The sequence below is a fragment of the Ricinus communis genome, chromosome 9, assembly GCF_019578655.1.
Source record: "Ricinus communis isolate WT05 ecotype wild-type chromosome 9, ASM1957865v1, whole genome shotgun sequence".
In the NCBI taxonomy this organism is placed as follows: domain Eukaryota; kingdom Viridiplantae; phylum Streptophyta; class Magnoliopsida; order Malpighiales; family Euphorbiaceae; genus Ricinus; species Ricinus communis.
The window spans coordinates 24121058-24139200 of record NC_063264.1 but is presented as its reverse complement, the minus strand read 5'-3'; the positions used below and the strand labels follow the sequence as shown (position 1 = coordinate 24139200).

Sequence of the window (18143 nt, the reverse complement as noted above, 5' to 3'; positions counted from 1 at the left end):
TGGGGCTGAATGAGAACCAACTCGTTTGGTGATTGGATGAGGGCCTCAACCTTCAAGGTTATTAAAAGTAATAGTGTGGGCACTCAAATGAGAGGAGAGATTACTTGTCCACTCAAAAAAAGAGTACTCAATCCCACAAGAGTGAATAAGTCAATAGTGATACCAATGATAAGGAGATAGGTAGTAGAGTGGTTGTGATAGAGAATCATGAATTAACAATAATGGTGGATACTTTGCAGAGGATAAAGGTGCATGAAAAGGAGAAGGGAAGTGTTGTTTCATAATATTAACAACCATTAAGTATAGATAACTTAACCCTTACCTTTAACATTAGACTTGCAAACCTATCCACTAGCATCACAAAATAGAAAAGAGACAAACAAAAAATGAGTAAAGAACTTGAAACCCACATTGTTGTCCCCATTATTGCTGTTGTCCATAATGAGATTTTAGCTAATAAAGCCCTTGCTTGAAATGTGAACAGTGCCATGCAAATGTACAAGTCCCTTTTAAAACCAATATTAAAACCTTGTCTATACAACATGTTCCTAATAACTCTAACTTTTCCAGCCTACCCGAAAACACTCAAGCCTCTCAATTACCCAAAACCACCAAAGCCTCTCAACTTTTCCAACCTTGTCTTTCTCATTATTGCTTTTAGAGTCACTTTTTCTCCTATTATCCTTATACCCTTGCTTGGGTAGGCCAGATTTCCTTTTAGGTCAACTTTCATAGTTGGTTCTCATTCTAATTCGGTAGTCTTCGTCTAACCTGATAAAGGTATAAGCTCGGTCCATGAGCTCGACATACGACTCAGGCAGGTCGATGGTTAATGAATCTCTAAACTTGTCCATGCAGGTATTGTCAGTCATTACATCAATGGCCATATCCTGGTTAAGCTTATCTACCTGAACAACCTCTTTGTTGAATCTTTCAAGCTCTCATCTCCCCTTTGAATACACTTCTTTAGGTCACCGAATCTCTTTTTAGAGGTATGCTGGTGATGAACCGAGCTTTGAATAACTATGCAAGCATAGTAAAGTTGTATATCGAGCCATCTAATAAGCTCTGATACCACTTCTAAGCACTTTCATTTAGGATTGTCGGAAAAATTCTGCACTTGATTGGATTTGATACATTATGCAACCTCATTTGATGTTAAAGTTATTAACATGGCTCAATGGATCCCCTAAACCTCATAGGAATTTAAAGGCGGTAATCTCAATTTCTCATAAAAATGCTCTGCCAAGATACTCGGGCACAAGAAATTACCCTTAGAAAGAACTTCATCCCTCATTATTCTATTCAAAGTATCATCTTTAATTTTATTGATCGTCTCTTCAATCCATGTAGAGTCATGAGTTTGAGAACCGTAACTCTCCTCTTCAGCATCTCTAATTCGACTATTCCTTTTTCGAGATAATTATCCTCTATCTAAGTATTTATTGTCCTCGGAATTTGGACGGTTGGTGGTGGACCAATATCAATAGTGTGCTCGATTATCCCTAGAGCTCGTCTGGTACTAGTCGACATAGCTTGTCCTGCGAGCATCTAGGCTGGAACGCTCTCATAATACTTTTTTATCTTCTCCACCTATCGATTATACATACTAACGTCTTCTAGTGTTGGCTGCCAACTACTCTGAGGGAGACTAGGTGGTAGAAATCGGCTCTGAGGTATATGACGGGTGATGGAAAGAATGGTGGATGAGACATAGGTGTTGAAGGTCTTTGCCCCATCTCTCTTTGTCGTGCAACCGAGATATCCTCCATAAGTGATAGACCTTTCCAAGTATAACTTTTGCTGAAGATATGCTCAGGCGTGGTGTATTGATCGAAGAGATTCCTTCTCCAAGGTTGAGAAGATGGCATTATTGGTCAAGGAGAAACTACTCGATGAATGACTTGCGGAGAGATTGAAGGTCCGATGGGTAAATTACTGGCTCCAACTCCAATTCCTTGGTGGAAGGACATCCCCACTTTAATTCTGACCAGATGTCATTTAGCTTAATGAGGTAGGAAACAAAGCTTTTTTGCATAAATTTCCACAGATGGTGCCAATTGATAATTTGATCAAGGATTGAGCTATCAACAAGATCTTCCAAAAGCTAAACCGATCTGAGGAGTACCTACAAGAATTGCACATTAAAACATACTCTTATAATCGAATTGCACATTAAATAAATTTTGTCAGTATAATTAAAGGATATGAATATAAATTTTTAGGTAAAGTTCAAAAAACTACCATGTGGTTTGATGCTTTTTTACTTGAAAGACTGAGATATTTTTTGCATCAAAGGAGTACCACATGTTTTGTTTTCTTAGCATTTTTTAGGTATAAATTTATGTTTTTATTACTTTTCACATAGTTTTACATGTATTTAATATGAACTATTACTAAATTATGATTTTATAAGCAATATAGCATCTAATAATACATCAAAGAATTCATAAACATATTAAATTTTATTTAAAAATGATTAAAATTAAAATATTTTTTTAACAATTTCTTGCAATCATAAAATATATAATTAGATGCTAAATTAATTGAAAATACTTATTTTATTAAATATTTATATTTCTATTAATATTTACAATCTAGAAAATGAGAGAAACATTGAATGTACCTAAAAAATACTAAAGAAAACACGTGTTACTCATTCGATACGAAAAATACATCAATTCCTCAAATGTAAAAGCGCCAAACCATATGATTATTTTTTGAACTTTACCTTAAATTTTTACCATTAAGTTGAGGATTTTTTTATACTGTCTAATAATATTTATTTTTATTTTATTATTGGTCAATTTACCAGAAAATTTCATTTGAAATAGAAATGAATATAGGCAAAATATTCATATCAAAAAATTGCACCACCATATATCTAAGATAATCTTATTATCGCAAGTAAGTCTAAATTTTACTAATTTTAATACTCAAGTTACGATTTTTCTAAAGAAAATATTTTTAAATTAAATTAAATGTGATTATAACAATTTTTAATTCATAGTTTTTAGTCATGATCATGTAAAGAATATTAATTTATATAATCAAATCTTGATAATAAGTATCAAGTAGAAATCTTTTTAAAGGTCGATTTTTTTTGTTTCTAATTAATACTATTAAACTTATTACTTTCATAATCGCATAGGGTTAGCTCTCATGGTGTGACTCAATAATTTATTACTCAAGAAAGTAGGCCAACAGCCACAATTGGACAAGCCACAATCCGCAACCAACTTTCTGCAAGGGGCTCACACTTTACATATCTATCCATCACAGTGTAGAGTGAAGCAAGTAGCACAGTGCCTAAGGCAAATTTTCTACAAATAACTAAGGATTTTGCTAAAGGCAGTACTCTATAGCAAGCTTACCAACTGCGGGGAATAAGATGAATATGTAGATTAGTACCCATAAGAACTCTACATGCTTACTAATGGTAGGCAGGAAAGTTCCTCTAACTTTCATTATGATTCTTGGATATGAATCATAGGTGGTGAAAGTCACTGATACATTAAGAAGAGCAGGATCAAGATCGTCAATCAAGCAGGCCATCTTCATGCCTCTAATAGGCAATCTAATATATCCTTAAGTATAATTGAGGCAGGCACAAAAAGAAAAAAAAAAATGAGTTGAGACTCCTAGACCAGAATTTTATAGCGACAGTCGAGAGTGTGGAATCAAGGGGCATCTTAATCTTACTCAACTTGGAGATGCCCAAGAATGTCCATAAATCACTATAGTATGGAGAAAATCTATCTATCTAGTCCACACATTCAATTGTGGAATGAGGCCAAAATTTGAGTCTTCTAAAAGAAAGAAAATGACTTAATTCCTTGCCAAGTAAGAGCTCATCGACGACAGGAAGGGCAAGAAAAGAAACAGATAAGGAACCAATCACTAGGAAGCGAGATCGAGTCTCAAAATCCTTACTTGTGGAAGACATGGAATTACAAAAGAATTCAAGAATCAAGAAAGGTACATATTTCTGACGCAATTAAAACTGATCAATTAAAGGGAGTAAGAAAGTACCAAGAGCCTGAATGCATTTGAGAAGAAGAGTCCACAAGTATGAATAAAGTTGGGTCAGAAGACTGCAGTTCAGAGACAAACCGGTAAGTCACTAGCTTCATAGTAAAATTCTAAGAGCATAAGGATGAAGAAACTACCTGAGGAATCAAAGAGGTAGTAGCAGGAGTGCTAGCAGATGTGATGCTTGAGGAATAAAGGCTAGGACTACCCTGTATAAGGAAATTCAAGGCAGTAATATAAAAGGAATCACAATACAAAGATATCAAGTTGAAAGAGACAAGGAATTACCATGTTTGTAGTAGTGGTGCTTGATGGATCCATAGCAGAGATGTGGGAGGAAATCCCAATTGCAGCCTGAGCCAATATACCTGATCATTACAAGCAAAGTCAGGCAGACTTTCTAAATTTTGACATTTTCATTCCATACAAAACCTGTCAAAATCCCATTTCTATTTTACACATTCCTAATGTTTTATGGTTGATTAAGAAGTTTCAGGTATCACTTACTGAAATAAATTAATCAATTATAATTCTTAGTGTAAAATATGTTCATACCAAAAAAGAATTCATACACATCCATACCAATTTTCAAACAATTCACAAGGCTGTATAACCCACTATTATTCTGGCAAAAAATTCCAGTATCTGATATATACAGCAAATTATATCATAGACCCAGGTGCATATAGCAATGTGCACCCGGTCATTTAACACGTGCGGCAGTGACAAATTTGACTTTATAACTCATTTTTTTAGTTTAAGACTAGCACATGTACATAAATATAGGAATTTTTTTAAGTGTTTTTTGTTTGTTTATTTCTTTTTTAATTGTATCTAGTTTTTTTTATTTTTTTTTTAATTTTATATGATCTTTGAACAATAAAATACTCATGTTTCAAGGTAGTTAATTATAAATTTTACAATATAATTTTATATTTGATATTTGACAAATTAATAATTTTATTATGCATTAATTTTTAAAATTGACTTTATTTTTCATTAAATATTAACTATTTTATTATTCAAAAAGTTAAACATTTTAATAATAGTTAATAGATTTTATTTTTTTCTTTCATTATAAAGGATAATTATAAAAAATTACTAAATGGTTATATATCATTTTTTTTTTAATGTTTGTCATTCTTTTAATAATGGATATGTTTTTCAAGTTATGAATGTATGTGTTATATTATATGAATCTCAAATATATATTTGATGAACTTATAGTTTGTTAATGATAAACCTGTTATTGTTTAACTTATTTTAATTTACTTTTTGTACAGGCAGTATAGTTATTACTTATAAAATGTATATTCATTTATTATTAATATCAGGTTCATTAAATATAAACTTCAAGTTTATTATTTATAAAGTGTATATTCATATGTTATTAGTGTCAAATGTATTAAATATAAATTTTAGGTTAATTACTTATAACATGTATATTGATATGTTATTAGTGTCATATTTATTACCTATAAATTGTATATTCATTTGTTATTAATATCAAATTTATTAAACATAAATTTTAGGTTCATTACTTATAAAGTATACGTCTATCTGTTATTGGTGTCAGGTTCATTAAACATAAATGTCATATTCATTACTTATAAAGTCTATATTCATCTATTATTAGTGTCAAGTTCATTAAATCAAACTTCAGGTTCATTACTTATAAAGTGTATATTCATCTACTATTAGTGTTAGATTCATTAAACATAAATTGTATATTCATTAACTTTTACTGATGAACCTATCTTAACATATGAGTTTATTTTTATTTAATTTATTAATTTCTAGACTATAATCTATGAATATCAGATATACACATAAGGTGCCTATAATTTATAACATATGAATTTATAAGTAATTTTATAAATTTAGATTATAGTGCTAATATTTGGGATTAAATTAAGAGATGATGGAAAATATAAAAATAAAATTATTTATATTTTTTAGAAATATAAAATTATTGTTCTCTATGTTTACTTCTAATCATATTGATTAAAATTTATTTAATTTTAATGTATAATACTTTTTTATAAGTACTAGCATATTATTAAAAAATAAATTTATGTAAAAAATATAAAATACACTAAATTATAAAAACTGAAATAAAAAATATAATAATAAAATTATTAGTAATAATATAATAAAAAATGAGAAGTTGGAACATAGTAAAAGAATTATCTTAGAGTATAATAATTTATATGTGTTGTAATAAATTCAAATTTGTGGTGTTTGTTTGTTTATGCCCTTTTAATTAATTAAACATTTGATAATATAAGCTACCAATTAAATTGAAATTACATGTCCAACTTTATGATCTATAAGCGCGCCTAGTTTGATACTCTATTAACATACACGTGTGTTTGGTCCTGAGTGCATGAATCATGTACCTGGCTTCACGATATAATGATCTGATATATGAAAGATACATCAATTCAACTATCATAAACACATCTCTAAGTACTTTCAAACCAAAAAATCATTTCACAAATATCATTCCCTAGTTATTTTTGTCTAAACCCATTTTCGATTAATATTTTAGCACAAATCGAAATTACTTAATAAATCTTAGGTTAGGACTTTGAAATGCTAAATATTAACTTTAATCCATCCCTAAATACCATAAAATAGGTCATATCCTTTAAAAGTCTGGATGAGAATAATTTGGCGGGAGATATAAGAGAGTGTTTGGTCAAAGAATTAAGAGATTTTTTTTAATTTTAAATAGATTATTTCTAATTAATATAAGATTTTTCCTTTAATTATTAAGAAAAAGTTAAGTGGCTATAAGATTAATTTTTGATGTAGTATTTTATAGGATGTTTGAAATAAAATTAAATATTTTATTTTCTAAATATTTCTAAGTATTAATTAATTTTTTATCCATAATTTTTTACCTTAATTATTCATAATAGAGGCTAAGAGTAATTTTGCAGATTTATCCATACAGATGAGGCTTTCAACTTTATTATATGCAGGGGACAATTGTTCACACCCAAATTTAGCATTAGCCCAAACCCATAGAAAAAGCTCATTTGATGTTGATCCAAATCCTAAAGCCCATAGATTTCGGCCCATATCTATATTCCTGATCCATGTGTAAATACTCGACTTACTAGCCAGGAGTTGATTTGATAATCCTTAAGGATTATTGACATGTGAAAAATGAGAAAACATGAAGGTGGAAAGTAATTACAAAATTTTCTGAAAGCTTGAAGTATGTTCTTGAGAAATGGGAAGGAAGGAATACAAGTGTCAGCGAATGAAGAAATGATGTGGAAGTGAAGCATATCCAAAGAAGAAAAAGCATGTTTAAAATCTGAGTCAAGTAGTTTAGCAAAAGGAGGAAGTAAAGAGAAATAAGAAGAGGAAGTTGAGAAGAATAAGAAAGTAGAACAAGGAAGTTACATCATCAACATGTATAAAATGTGAAAAGCAACAATACATCCTCTCAAATTATGGATGTCACGATCTAATCGTGGGGCCGAACCAGTGCTAGAACACAAGAGATGCATGTCGCTACTAGTGCTCGTAGTAAACCTAAAGACATGCATTTTAAATCGAATTCTTATATCACTTATCATAACTCAACTAAACTCTTAGGGTTTAATAGACCCAATTTACAATTAATACTAAATTAACTAGTATCCAACTCATTATTAATCATAATCCAAAAATCAACTATTAAAGTGCTCTAAAACTCAGGATATAAATTAATGAAGTTGATTGTCTAGTCTGCTGCAATGTTGCACGGTTCGTGTCACTTTTCAAGAGAAAACCGACACGGTCTGTGTCACTAGATAGAAGCTTCATCACACGGTTGCACGGTCCGTGTCAAATATCAAAGGAAACTTGCACAATTCGTGTAGGAACGTAGAAAATACGATTTCTAGAGGATTTTACCTCTAAAATAATCCCAAACACAAATCTAATAGTTTCTAACAACACCCAACACAAATCCACTTAGAAATCATGAAGTTAACATGCCAAAACAAATAAATTAACATCAACCAAGCTCAGATCACCAAGAAATCATGCTAGAACATATGCACAAAATATTTTCAAATGGGTTGACACCAAACACAAGACATATAAACAATCTCACGCATCATTATTCAAATCAAACCATCCATAATAAGAAATTAACATACAAAATCATGCTTTACCTCCATTTTAATCCAAAATTCTCAAAACAAAGAGTTAAAATACTAACCTTGAATTAATAGAGAGAAGAAGAATGGAGAAAAAAATGAGTCTTCTTTATCTTCAAGGATGAAGTTGATAATGATCCTTGCTATTAATTAGTTTAGAGAATGAGAAATATTTTAATTTGCTAGAGTTTTAGGGTTTAAGTGTAGATGAAAAGATGTAAAGAATCTTAGAGCAGAAAAGAAGAGGAAATGAAGTAAAGGGAATGAGGAGCAAAGAGGAGTATATATAAAAATGGGGAGGGAGGAAAAATATCATAACTAGCCCTTAAATTATTCCTTTCTAAAACTTTGATCATCTCTACACCTCTAATTATAATAAAACTCTTAGACTAAATTTTTGTATTAATAACTCCTAATTACTCTAATAATTTTATTATTAATACCTTGATGACCTAGATATTAATCCTCCAATCCCAAATATTAAATTAAAATAATAATTATCATCAATTAATTCTGGCACCATAAGGTCTCATGATCTAAAAATTCAAATTAATATAAATTTTTATATAAATTTACCTATAAATTCTCTAGCTCATCACGTGCCATAAATTCTGAAAAATTCAAATTTACGAGGTATTACAGTGGAATTAATTGAGAACCAAGCCAATAATTAAAAATATACCAGAGAATCTTTAAAGCCATGGAAGTTGATAAATAGGCAAGAACCCACTAGTGAGCAAATTCCAAACCAATTAATCAAACAAAACAACCTCAGAGTTTAAAAACTTTATCTTTATCTTTTATTCTTAAATTAGAAAGTTATCATTAGGTTATACAACTATCCTTAGATTAGAAAAGTAATCTTCAACTTTAATTTACAAGATATTCAAAGCACTCAAGAGTTACTCAATATTCAATTTTATTTATAAGTCGATTACTTTATGCAATCAAATTCCTAAAGCTTTCTAGTTACTGTTTCAGCATTTATTTATTGCAATTAAGTTTCTTACCTTGTATTTCAGATAATCGCTCTTAACTTATAGTAATTTAGCTTTTAGCTTTATTTCTTAAGCTCCATTTTACATTTCCTGCTCATTAGTTACATGTTTATTGCTCATATTTGTATGTTCTTAGCTCTATTTTACATTCTTAATTCATTATTAGTTTAATCTTTAACTTATTAATAAATTTTGCAATGTTGATTTAGTAAAACTGTTTTAGCTTAACTAAGAATCCAATGTAATTTAGATATTTTTATTACCTGAACAATCATTTAGATTAATAGTCAAACGGTCGTGCATTTTATATTTATTACATCCATATCAATTATTTGAGGTAATCAATTTTAATATGCTCAATAATATATCACACTTAAAAGGGCTAAATACTGACTGAACAATCTAAAATATATAATTATACAAACTAATTCAGAGATCTAAAATAGTTTTTATTTCCCAACTCTACTTTTATAGTGATATCACTTCATTGAATGGGAACTAATTCTATGAGATATCAACAAAATTATATTTATTTAATTTTGATTTTGCAATTGCATCTTTTGGTAACAAAAGACAGCATGGGATAGAAGGAACTCAATGCATAATTGAAATAATGAGTCCTTTTGGAAATGATACTATTAAAGAAGTGCACATGGTAATGTTAGCAAGAGACAAATTATCACCTTCACTAATTATATTAATTATCACCTCAAGTTTATTTATTGGTCTTAAGTTCACGGATTTAAGTATGTCACGGGCTACCAACTCTCTTTCTCTCTCTCTATTCTAAGATTAAAAACATAGCTGCAGGACAAAAATCCCAGTTATTTTTTGCCATTATTTTATTAATAGACTAGCTCTTAGAAAAAAAAAAAGAAAAAAGCAAATTAGTTAAGAAAGAGATCCTTTCAATTAGAACTGTAACTCAATCAAATCTCGTTCGTACTACTCGACATTTAACGATGAAAACTTGTTCGAGTTCATTTATACAGTTCGATTTGTTAGCACATCCATGAGCTAATTCATGAATTTTTTTATATTTGATAAAATTATAATCTTCAATAGATATGCTATAATCTGATAATAATTTTTTTTATTTAGTAGATTTCATGAATACATTTATTGTTGTTTTAAATTCTTTTAAGTTTAATTAAGTTGGAATAAGTTAAGCGATTTTAATCTGGATTCAATTCGATAATAAATAAATCAAATTCGAACTAATAAAAAATTGACTCGCCTTTTCCAAAAACCGACTCACTCTGATCTAATTATAATACTATCTTCAATTTTCAGATTATTTTCTCAATTTACTTATCGACCTTTTTTCTTGAAGAAGGCTTTAGTTATCTACCTAATATCTCTTTTTTGTGCTATGTAATGGGAGTAGCTGTCATTTTTCCTATTCAATATAAGCAAAAGATATCAAAGATATGCAATAAGAGTGGCTATACATATATAAGAATTTATGGATATGCATATTGGTATACTTATTAATTATCTTGAGTCTTTTTCAATTTAATTGTCTAACTACCTCTTTCATTGTAGGAGGTGGAAGAATTAGAGCGGTCCGGGATTGACCACAAACTTGCTATTGATTCGATGATCTCTATAGGCTGGGGTTAGTGAGAATCAATTACTAGAGATAAAAGGCACGAAGATTTTTTATTTACATTTGATATATATTATCATTTATATATCAAACTGATAGATAATTAAAATATATTCGTTAGTTTTAGATAATAAATTATTTATCAATCATCTAATTTTAAAATATAAAAATATTCATATATAGAATAATAAAACATCGGTAGCCACATATATAATTTTCAATTAACAAAAATAAAATATAAAGCGTACGTGTTTATGTAGCTATTAGGTTAAAAGCGTTCTCTATGACTTAGATAGTGACTACTTTATAGGAAAAACATAGAGTACTATTATGGTAGCCGAAATGTAATTAGAAAAGGATAAAATTAATGTTTTCTTATTAAAAAATTAATTAAAAAAAATTAATTTGTAAAAAATGATCATCTTAGCAAGGGAATGAGACCAAAATTTATTCCAGTCTAAATAAAAAATTATTTTAAAATTATTTTTAAATAAGAATTCCAAATAAGCATTTATTCTTCCACCTCGTTCAATTAAAGAGATAGCTCGACAATTAGATTGAACAATTAAAATCGACAATATTTAATAAGTATGTTAATATGCATATGCAGATAGAAGCTCTTTTTTTTTTTCTTTTGTACTTTCCTTTCTTTAATCGTTTGCACAGACAAAAGGAAATATAAAAGGTAATCATAGACAAAAATTCTGAAAACTTTTTCAAAGAATATGCATGTATAAATTAAAAAAAGAGGCAATAATTTCTAATTTTCTACGTTATTCATAGATAAAACCAATTGTATAGTGATATATGATATTATTTATGAATTATTGTACTTGAATTGATATAATTTTAATTATGAATAATAATTGATAATAAATCTAACCGAATCGATAAGGATTTTTGTCTTTAAATATAAAAATATCGAGTTTATCTTCGTAGATTAATTTCCTATAAATAAAAATGAGCAAAAAGGGTCAAATCCATATATAGTGTGTGGCCCACGTCCAGTATTTAGTTAGTGGCTTTGTCACATGATCTATTAAAAATTCTTGTTAATATTTGGCTTCGGCTGTGTTAAGTTAAGATCATGAAAAAGGAAAAGAGAAAAGTTTCAAGCCATAACAATTTGGTAATCAACCTAGTCTCAGAAAAACAAAAAACAATTTAGTAATCAACCTATAAATATAATTTGGCACTTAATCCCTAAAAAGGAAATGCAGATCACTAAGGGCGGTAATCTAAAGCGCTTTTACTAAATTATAACGATCATGGTTCAAATTTTAAAAAATTAATTTTAAAACATTAATACTTGATATAAAAATAACGCTTTAGTCGAGTTTTTTCCTGTCCATTTGATGTAAAAACTAAAATTATGGTTATGTCAAAGTAAAAAAGAACCCATATAATTACAGAATTTTTACCATTTTATATATATATAAAAGATTTAACAAAATGATATTAATCATTTAAGTAAAATAAGAATTAAGAATTAATTTCATCATTAAATTTTGAAGTGTAACAAAACAAAGAGGGTACATGACCCATCCTACTCATAAAGCCCCTGGTAAGGAAAACACCAGCACTTAATACTAAGGCATTCTGGATAATAGGGATTCATTTGACCATTACTTGTCCACTTGGAAGACAACTCAACTTCTTGACATGTGAACTCTAAAAGACTCAATGATAACTACTATCACTATTAATGTTTTCATCAACCACTATCTTTCAAGTAATTGTTATCAGGACTTTGTCTACCACATATATAAATGAAGTTAATTCTATGGTGATTTATATTAATCTTTATTTTTTTTAATAATTAACCATCTATATTGTTCATCTAATTAACAGTTTATGAATGATGTGATAGAAATATTCTATCTAATATTTTATTTATTTAATCTCCGCTAAAATCAAAAAGAAGTCACAAGCAAAAGCATAAAAAGCCTAGTGGGCATCTTTCCTGTACCACATTTCCTTTCTTTCTTTCTCTTTCTCTTTCTCTCACTGTGTATTTCGTAACTGAAAATGGGTTTAAAAGATCTGGCACTGGCAATTCTGCTGTTGATGCTAGTCGGTTGTGGAAGTTCAGATTTTGCGCAAGACAGAGCAGAATGCGCAAACCAGCTTGTGGGTCTGGCCACCTGTCTTCCATATGTGGGTGGAACTGCGAAAACCCCCACTCTAGACTGCTGCACAGGGCTCAAGTCAGTGCTAGATAAGAGCAGGAAATGCCTGTGTGTCCTTATAAAAGATCGTGATAACCCCGACCTTGGCATCAAATTCAATGCCACTCTTGCTGCTTTTCTTCCCGCTGCTTGCCATGCCCCTGTTAATGTCACTGAATGTATTGGTATGTCTAAATTAACACATAGCACATAATCAGTTCATCTTTACAGGATTTTTATTAAGATTTTAAAAACTTTTTTATCATGCGAGTGTAACATTCTAGCTTGCAAATTTTACTATTAAAATTTACAAAATAAGAAACACTTTTTAAGATTTTTAAAATATCTTCATGACATTTTTAAGAGATTTAGTGTTCTGAACTCTTCTGTTTGATACACAAATGTTACTTTTCTAGAACATTTCCAACAATCTTAACTTTAATTGTTGAAACGGTTGTTCAAAAACAGTAAATAACACATACTGATAGGTCAAATTGGACATATAATTAAAGGTATATTTGCTAAGTCCTTAATATTTTAATTTTATTTTACTGAACTTGTTAATTTTATTTTTGCATTTTATTTTAGAACCCAGTAGTCATTAATAAAAATAAAGATAAAAATTATAAAGATTCAATACAACAAACAAAAATCTTATGATATGTATATATGTAGTCCTTAATCAAATTGATGAATAGAAATAAGTATAGACAAGCAAAAACACTCTTTGTCCTAATGAAAGGTATGATTCAGATCTTCTACACTTGCCTCCAAGCTCGCCGGATGCTAAGGTGTTTGCAGGATTTGCAAACGTTACCGGAGGGAATGGCACTACTACCGCTGTTGCTACAAGTGGTAATACTTGAGATTCTTTAGCCCTTGTTCATTTATATTTGAAAATAGTGGAGGTGATTCGTTTATATTTAACATGCCTTTTCTCCATTAAGAAGAAAAATTATCTGATTCTTCTGCATATTTCCATTAAAGGGAACTCAACAAATAGTGGAACAAGTGCAGAGGAAAAGAGTGGAGGTGAAATGGCAATGACTTCTAAGTGGGTTGGAGGAGAGATCATTTGTGGATTTTTGCTATGGGCTCTGATATCTTTTGGTGTTTGATATCTCAATGAGCTTTTTAAAGAGGATGAAGATTGCAGATTGAAGACTAATTGTATGTTATAAAAATTATGGCACAACTTCTATTCTATAATCTCTAGCTTTCCAATTGTTAGGTGGGTTGTTGTATGAAATTGGTTTTGGGTTGTCAATAATTATTCTTACTAGGGTCATGTTATGTTCAGTCATTACATTTTCAACTACATTTTTAATTAGAGGGTTCTACAATTACTAAATTGAATTCTCATTTCTCAAATTCCCATTTTGTTACAAATCCTTCCCCTCAACTCCACTCCATTATTAAAGGTTCACCAAGTTGTATTTTCCTTTCTCTCTTTCTGGAAAACATTATGGATGGAAAATTATTTTGATAAAAGAATATTTTTAATTTTTTCTAAAGATGAATAAATAATTCTTTATAGTTTGCTGATAAAAAAAATAATCTGATTGTTATTTAACATATAAGAATTAGAGACATCTTTAGTTCGAGTTCACATATTTATCGTTTACAAATGTTGATAAAAGAATTATAAAAAATATACATATGATTTTATATACTTTTTAATTTTAAGTATGTATATTTTCGTAAGATATTATTTTAATATAATACTTTGAGATTTTGCTAATGTGGTTTCATTTGTCTAACATGACACTCGTGCTGCATTGTTTTCTTTTAAAATCCAAGATCATGCTTATAATTTCAAACATTTTTTAATTTTAAATAAATATCTTTTTACCCATAATAAATCAATTTATGAATTTTTTGTTCATCCACATAAAGCAAGATTTGTAGTGATATTCTACGAGGCCACATTAATAGGAATTTATAGTGTTATAATAAAACATTGGCTTTTGCTGACAAATGTATACTAATTTGTTATAAAAACATATATTTAAATTCAAAAATATGCTAAATCACTAATATATATCTTTTAAACTTTCCCTTTGAATTTTACTAAGTTATTCACGTGTACTAATTTGTTCATCTCTTTCCTCATTTGTATTTTGTTTTGGGAAAATTACTATTACCTCTTGTGAATTGCTATAATTTACAAGTCCAACCTTCATTTTCAAAAGACTTAATTAATAATTAAAATTTTCAATTTAGTCCTTAAACTTATAATTAAGTATCAATTTCTTCCAAACATTAATTTTTATCAATTAATTTTATTTTTAAAATTATTTAATTTTACTTTATAGAAGAAATAATTAAGATTTATATTTTAGGTTCTTTGATTTAATTACAATAAAAAAATATAAAATCTACCCAAACCAACGCTACTAGTGACGGAGACTGAGAGATGTTGTTGTTGACGATCGAGCAACGTTGTTTGGTTTGTTATTTTATAAAGTGGTGTAGTTTTATTTTTATAATGATTAGTATTTTATTTAATTGTATGTTTTTTCACTAAGAAAATATGAGAAAGTAATTATAAAAAATAAAGTGAGAAAAAAAATTATTTAAATGATGAAATGGGAAAAGGAGAGCAATTTTTTTCTTAAACACTAAATTAAAGCTTAGAGCGTGTTTCATAATAACCAGAGTTAAAAATATTAATTTAATCATTTTTGTTAAAAAGGTTGAGATTAAATTATTCTAAAATTTAATCATTTTTAACTCCTCAATAAAAAATAAATTTACTTTTTTATTATTGGGTTGGCTCGGTCTCCATCACTAGTAGCATTTGTTTGGGTAGATTTGATTTCTTTTTGTTGTAATTAAATCATATAACCTAAAAATATAAATTTTAATTATTTCTTCTAGAAATTAAAATTAAATCATTTTAAAAACAAAATTAATTGATAAAGATTAAAGTATGGATGAAATTGATACCTAATAATAAGTTTAAGGACTAAATTTAAAACTTTAGTTATAATTAAGTCATTTGACCGAATCGACTAACAGAAAAAAAGACAGAGGGGGTAATAGTTGACGGAAACAAACATTAAGCGGTTATTAATTCACTTTGAAAATGCAGGGTTGGAATTGTAAATTATAGCAATTCTCAAGGGGATAATAGTAATTTTTCCTTTTATTTTTCTAGCCTAAATTGAATTTCCAAGACGGAGCCTAATTAATTGTTGATAATTAAGGTTGCCAAACACTAAAACAATTAGCAAAGGGTCCCATTCTCATAGAGTTTTTAAGTAGGTATTGTTATCAGATAAAATCAAAGAGGTGTATTATTTTAGAATTGAATTTGAATTTGAGTATTCACTTTTAAAATAGTCATACATTTTTTCTAGATTAAATCTAGTCCCTGGATTCTAAAAGAAAACAACTTTTTAAAATATTGCAAGATAAAAGATTGAAGAAATACTAGATATTATTTTACTTAAACATTGAGATACTATAATAAAATACATTGTTAATTTTATATTTTTTAAGAGAGTATTTAATTTACTATAGGGAAAATAGGATCGAAGTTTGATCTTAACAATATATCTAATTACTAATTAAATTCTAAATTTTATATTTTTTAACAATTTTATCAAATTATTTTAAAATTTTAAAACAAATAATTATTTTTTAATTTATTTTAAAAAATACTTTTCCATAATAATTCTTAAAATATTACAATGAGAAAAATGATATGTTCAGTTAATTATTCTTGTTAATATAAAAATTAGTGAGTTAATAAAAAATTAATTATATTTAGATGTAAAATATGTGAAAAGACGCACATATGTGAAATTTTTAATCGTTATATTATTAAGTCTATGATAAATTATTTTTTCTGATTCATAATTATTATTTTTTTAATAAGCACAACCAATTTTTTATATCTTTTCTTACTTTAAAACTTTAAAAATTGTCATTGAAAAATATTTTTAAAAATAAATTAAAAAAATAAATATTTATTTTAAATCTTGAAAAAATTAGATAGAATTATTAAAAAGTATAATATTCATTATTTAATTTTTATTTAGGCCATAAAGATATTATGAAAGGATTTTTATCATTCACCATTTCAGCTTCATTAAGGTTTCATTTTCTTACATTTTGTATTTAATGCTTTATTTATAACAATGACCGAGTCAAGAGGCTAAGGATGGCCGTATCCTCCCTTAGTTTCTTAAAAGTTTTAATTTTTTTTCTCTGTAAATATTGTTTCACAATATTATATTTGCTTCTTTATAAAAGATTTGAATTTATATATTTTCATAAATAAGATAATTTCAATCTTCTTTTAATTGAATTTTGAGTTAATTATTTTAATGTTTTTGAATTTTATCATATTATATTTTTATAATCTTAATAAATAATTTTAGCATTTCTTTCATTTAACAAATTTAATTAATTATTTTATTCTGTTAGATTTTCTCGTTAGTTAATCATAACTTTTATTTAAAATATCAATTCTATTATTATAAATAAGGGACTTTAACATCTCTAAAGTTTGTTAAATTATATTAATAGTTTTCTCTATTTATAATAATTAATTTTAATAGACTTTTTAAAAAATTCTAAACCAATCAACTCAAATTTACAATATATTAGATCTTTTAGAATAAAAATAAAAAATTTATTAAATAAATATTAATCACTTTTATATTTAATAATCAATTATTTTAATATTAAAAAATTAAAGTTATAAATTATTAATAAAATTAAAAAATTAAAATATATCCTGAAATAGATTACATAAATTAAATAAAAATAATTTATAAGATAATTGTTGTGAAATTCCCGCAAACATATGAATTCCACAAAAATAATAAAATAAAAGTAGAATAGCATCCAATGAGGATTGAGTTTATGAGTATTGAAATTAATCAGCTAACTAATATCTACAATCGATAATAGATTAAAAGAAAATAAAAATTAACTTTAGCACTATTTTAAACTATTAAATTATATTCTAGCTAGTTAAAATAAAAAGAAAAATTTAAGTGAAAAGATTACTAGAGTTTTTGATCTCACTTAGATTCTATTAGGTTTGATTGAACTAATTAAAAGAATCTAAAATGTTATACTCCACTCACCTAAATTAGCTAAATTAATCTTTTATCTTTAAGTGATTAACTCTTACCTTTAATCTTTAAAGGATTCACTCATT

At 27.6% G+C, this 18143-nt stretch overlaps 1 protein-coding gene across 1 annotated transcript; it reads left to right on the top strand.

Annotated features, from left to right (window-relative positions):
- Window positions 1–12743: 12743 nt before the first annotated feature.
- On the top strand, window positions 12744–14318 carry LOC8267787 (non-specific lipid transfer protein GPI-anchored 6). The gene is made up of 3 exons (XM_048378810.1): window positions 12744–13152; window positions 13721–13822; window positions 13955–14318. Exons 1-3 carry the CDS (start codon window positions 12828–12830, stop codon window positions 14083–14085), a joined length of 558 nt encoding a protein of 185 aa, XP_048234767.1. The 5' UTR covers window positions 12744–12827; the 3' UTR covers window positions 14086–14318.
- The last annotated feature ends 3825 nt before the right edge of the window (window positions 14319–18143 follow it).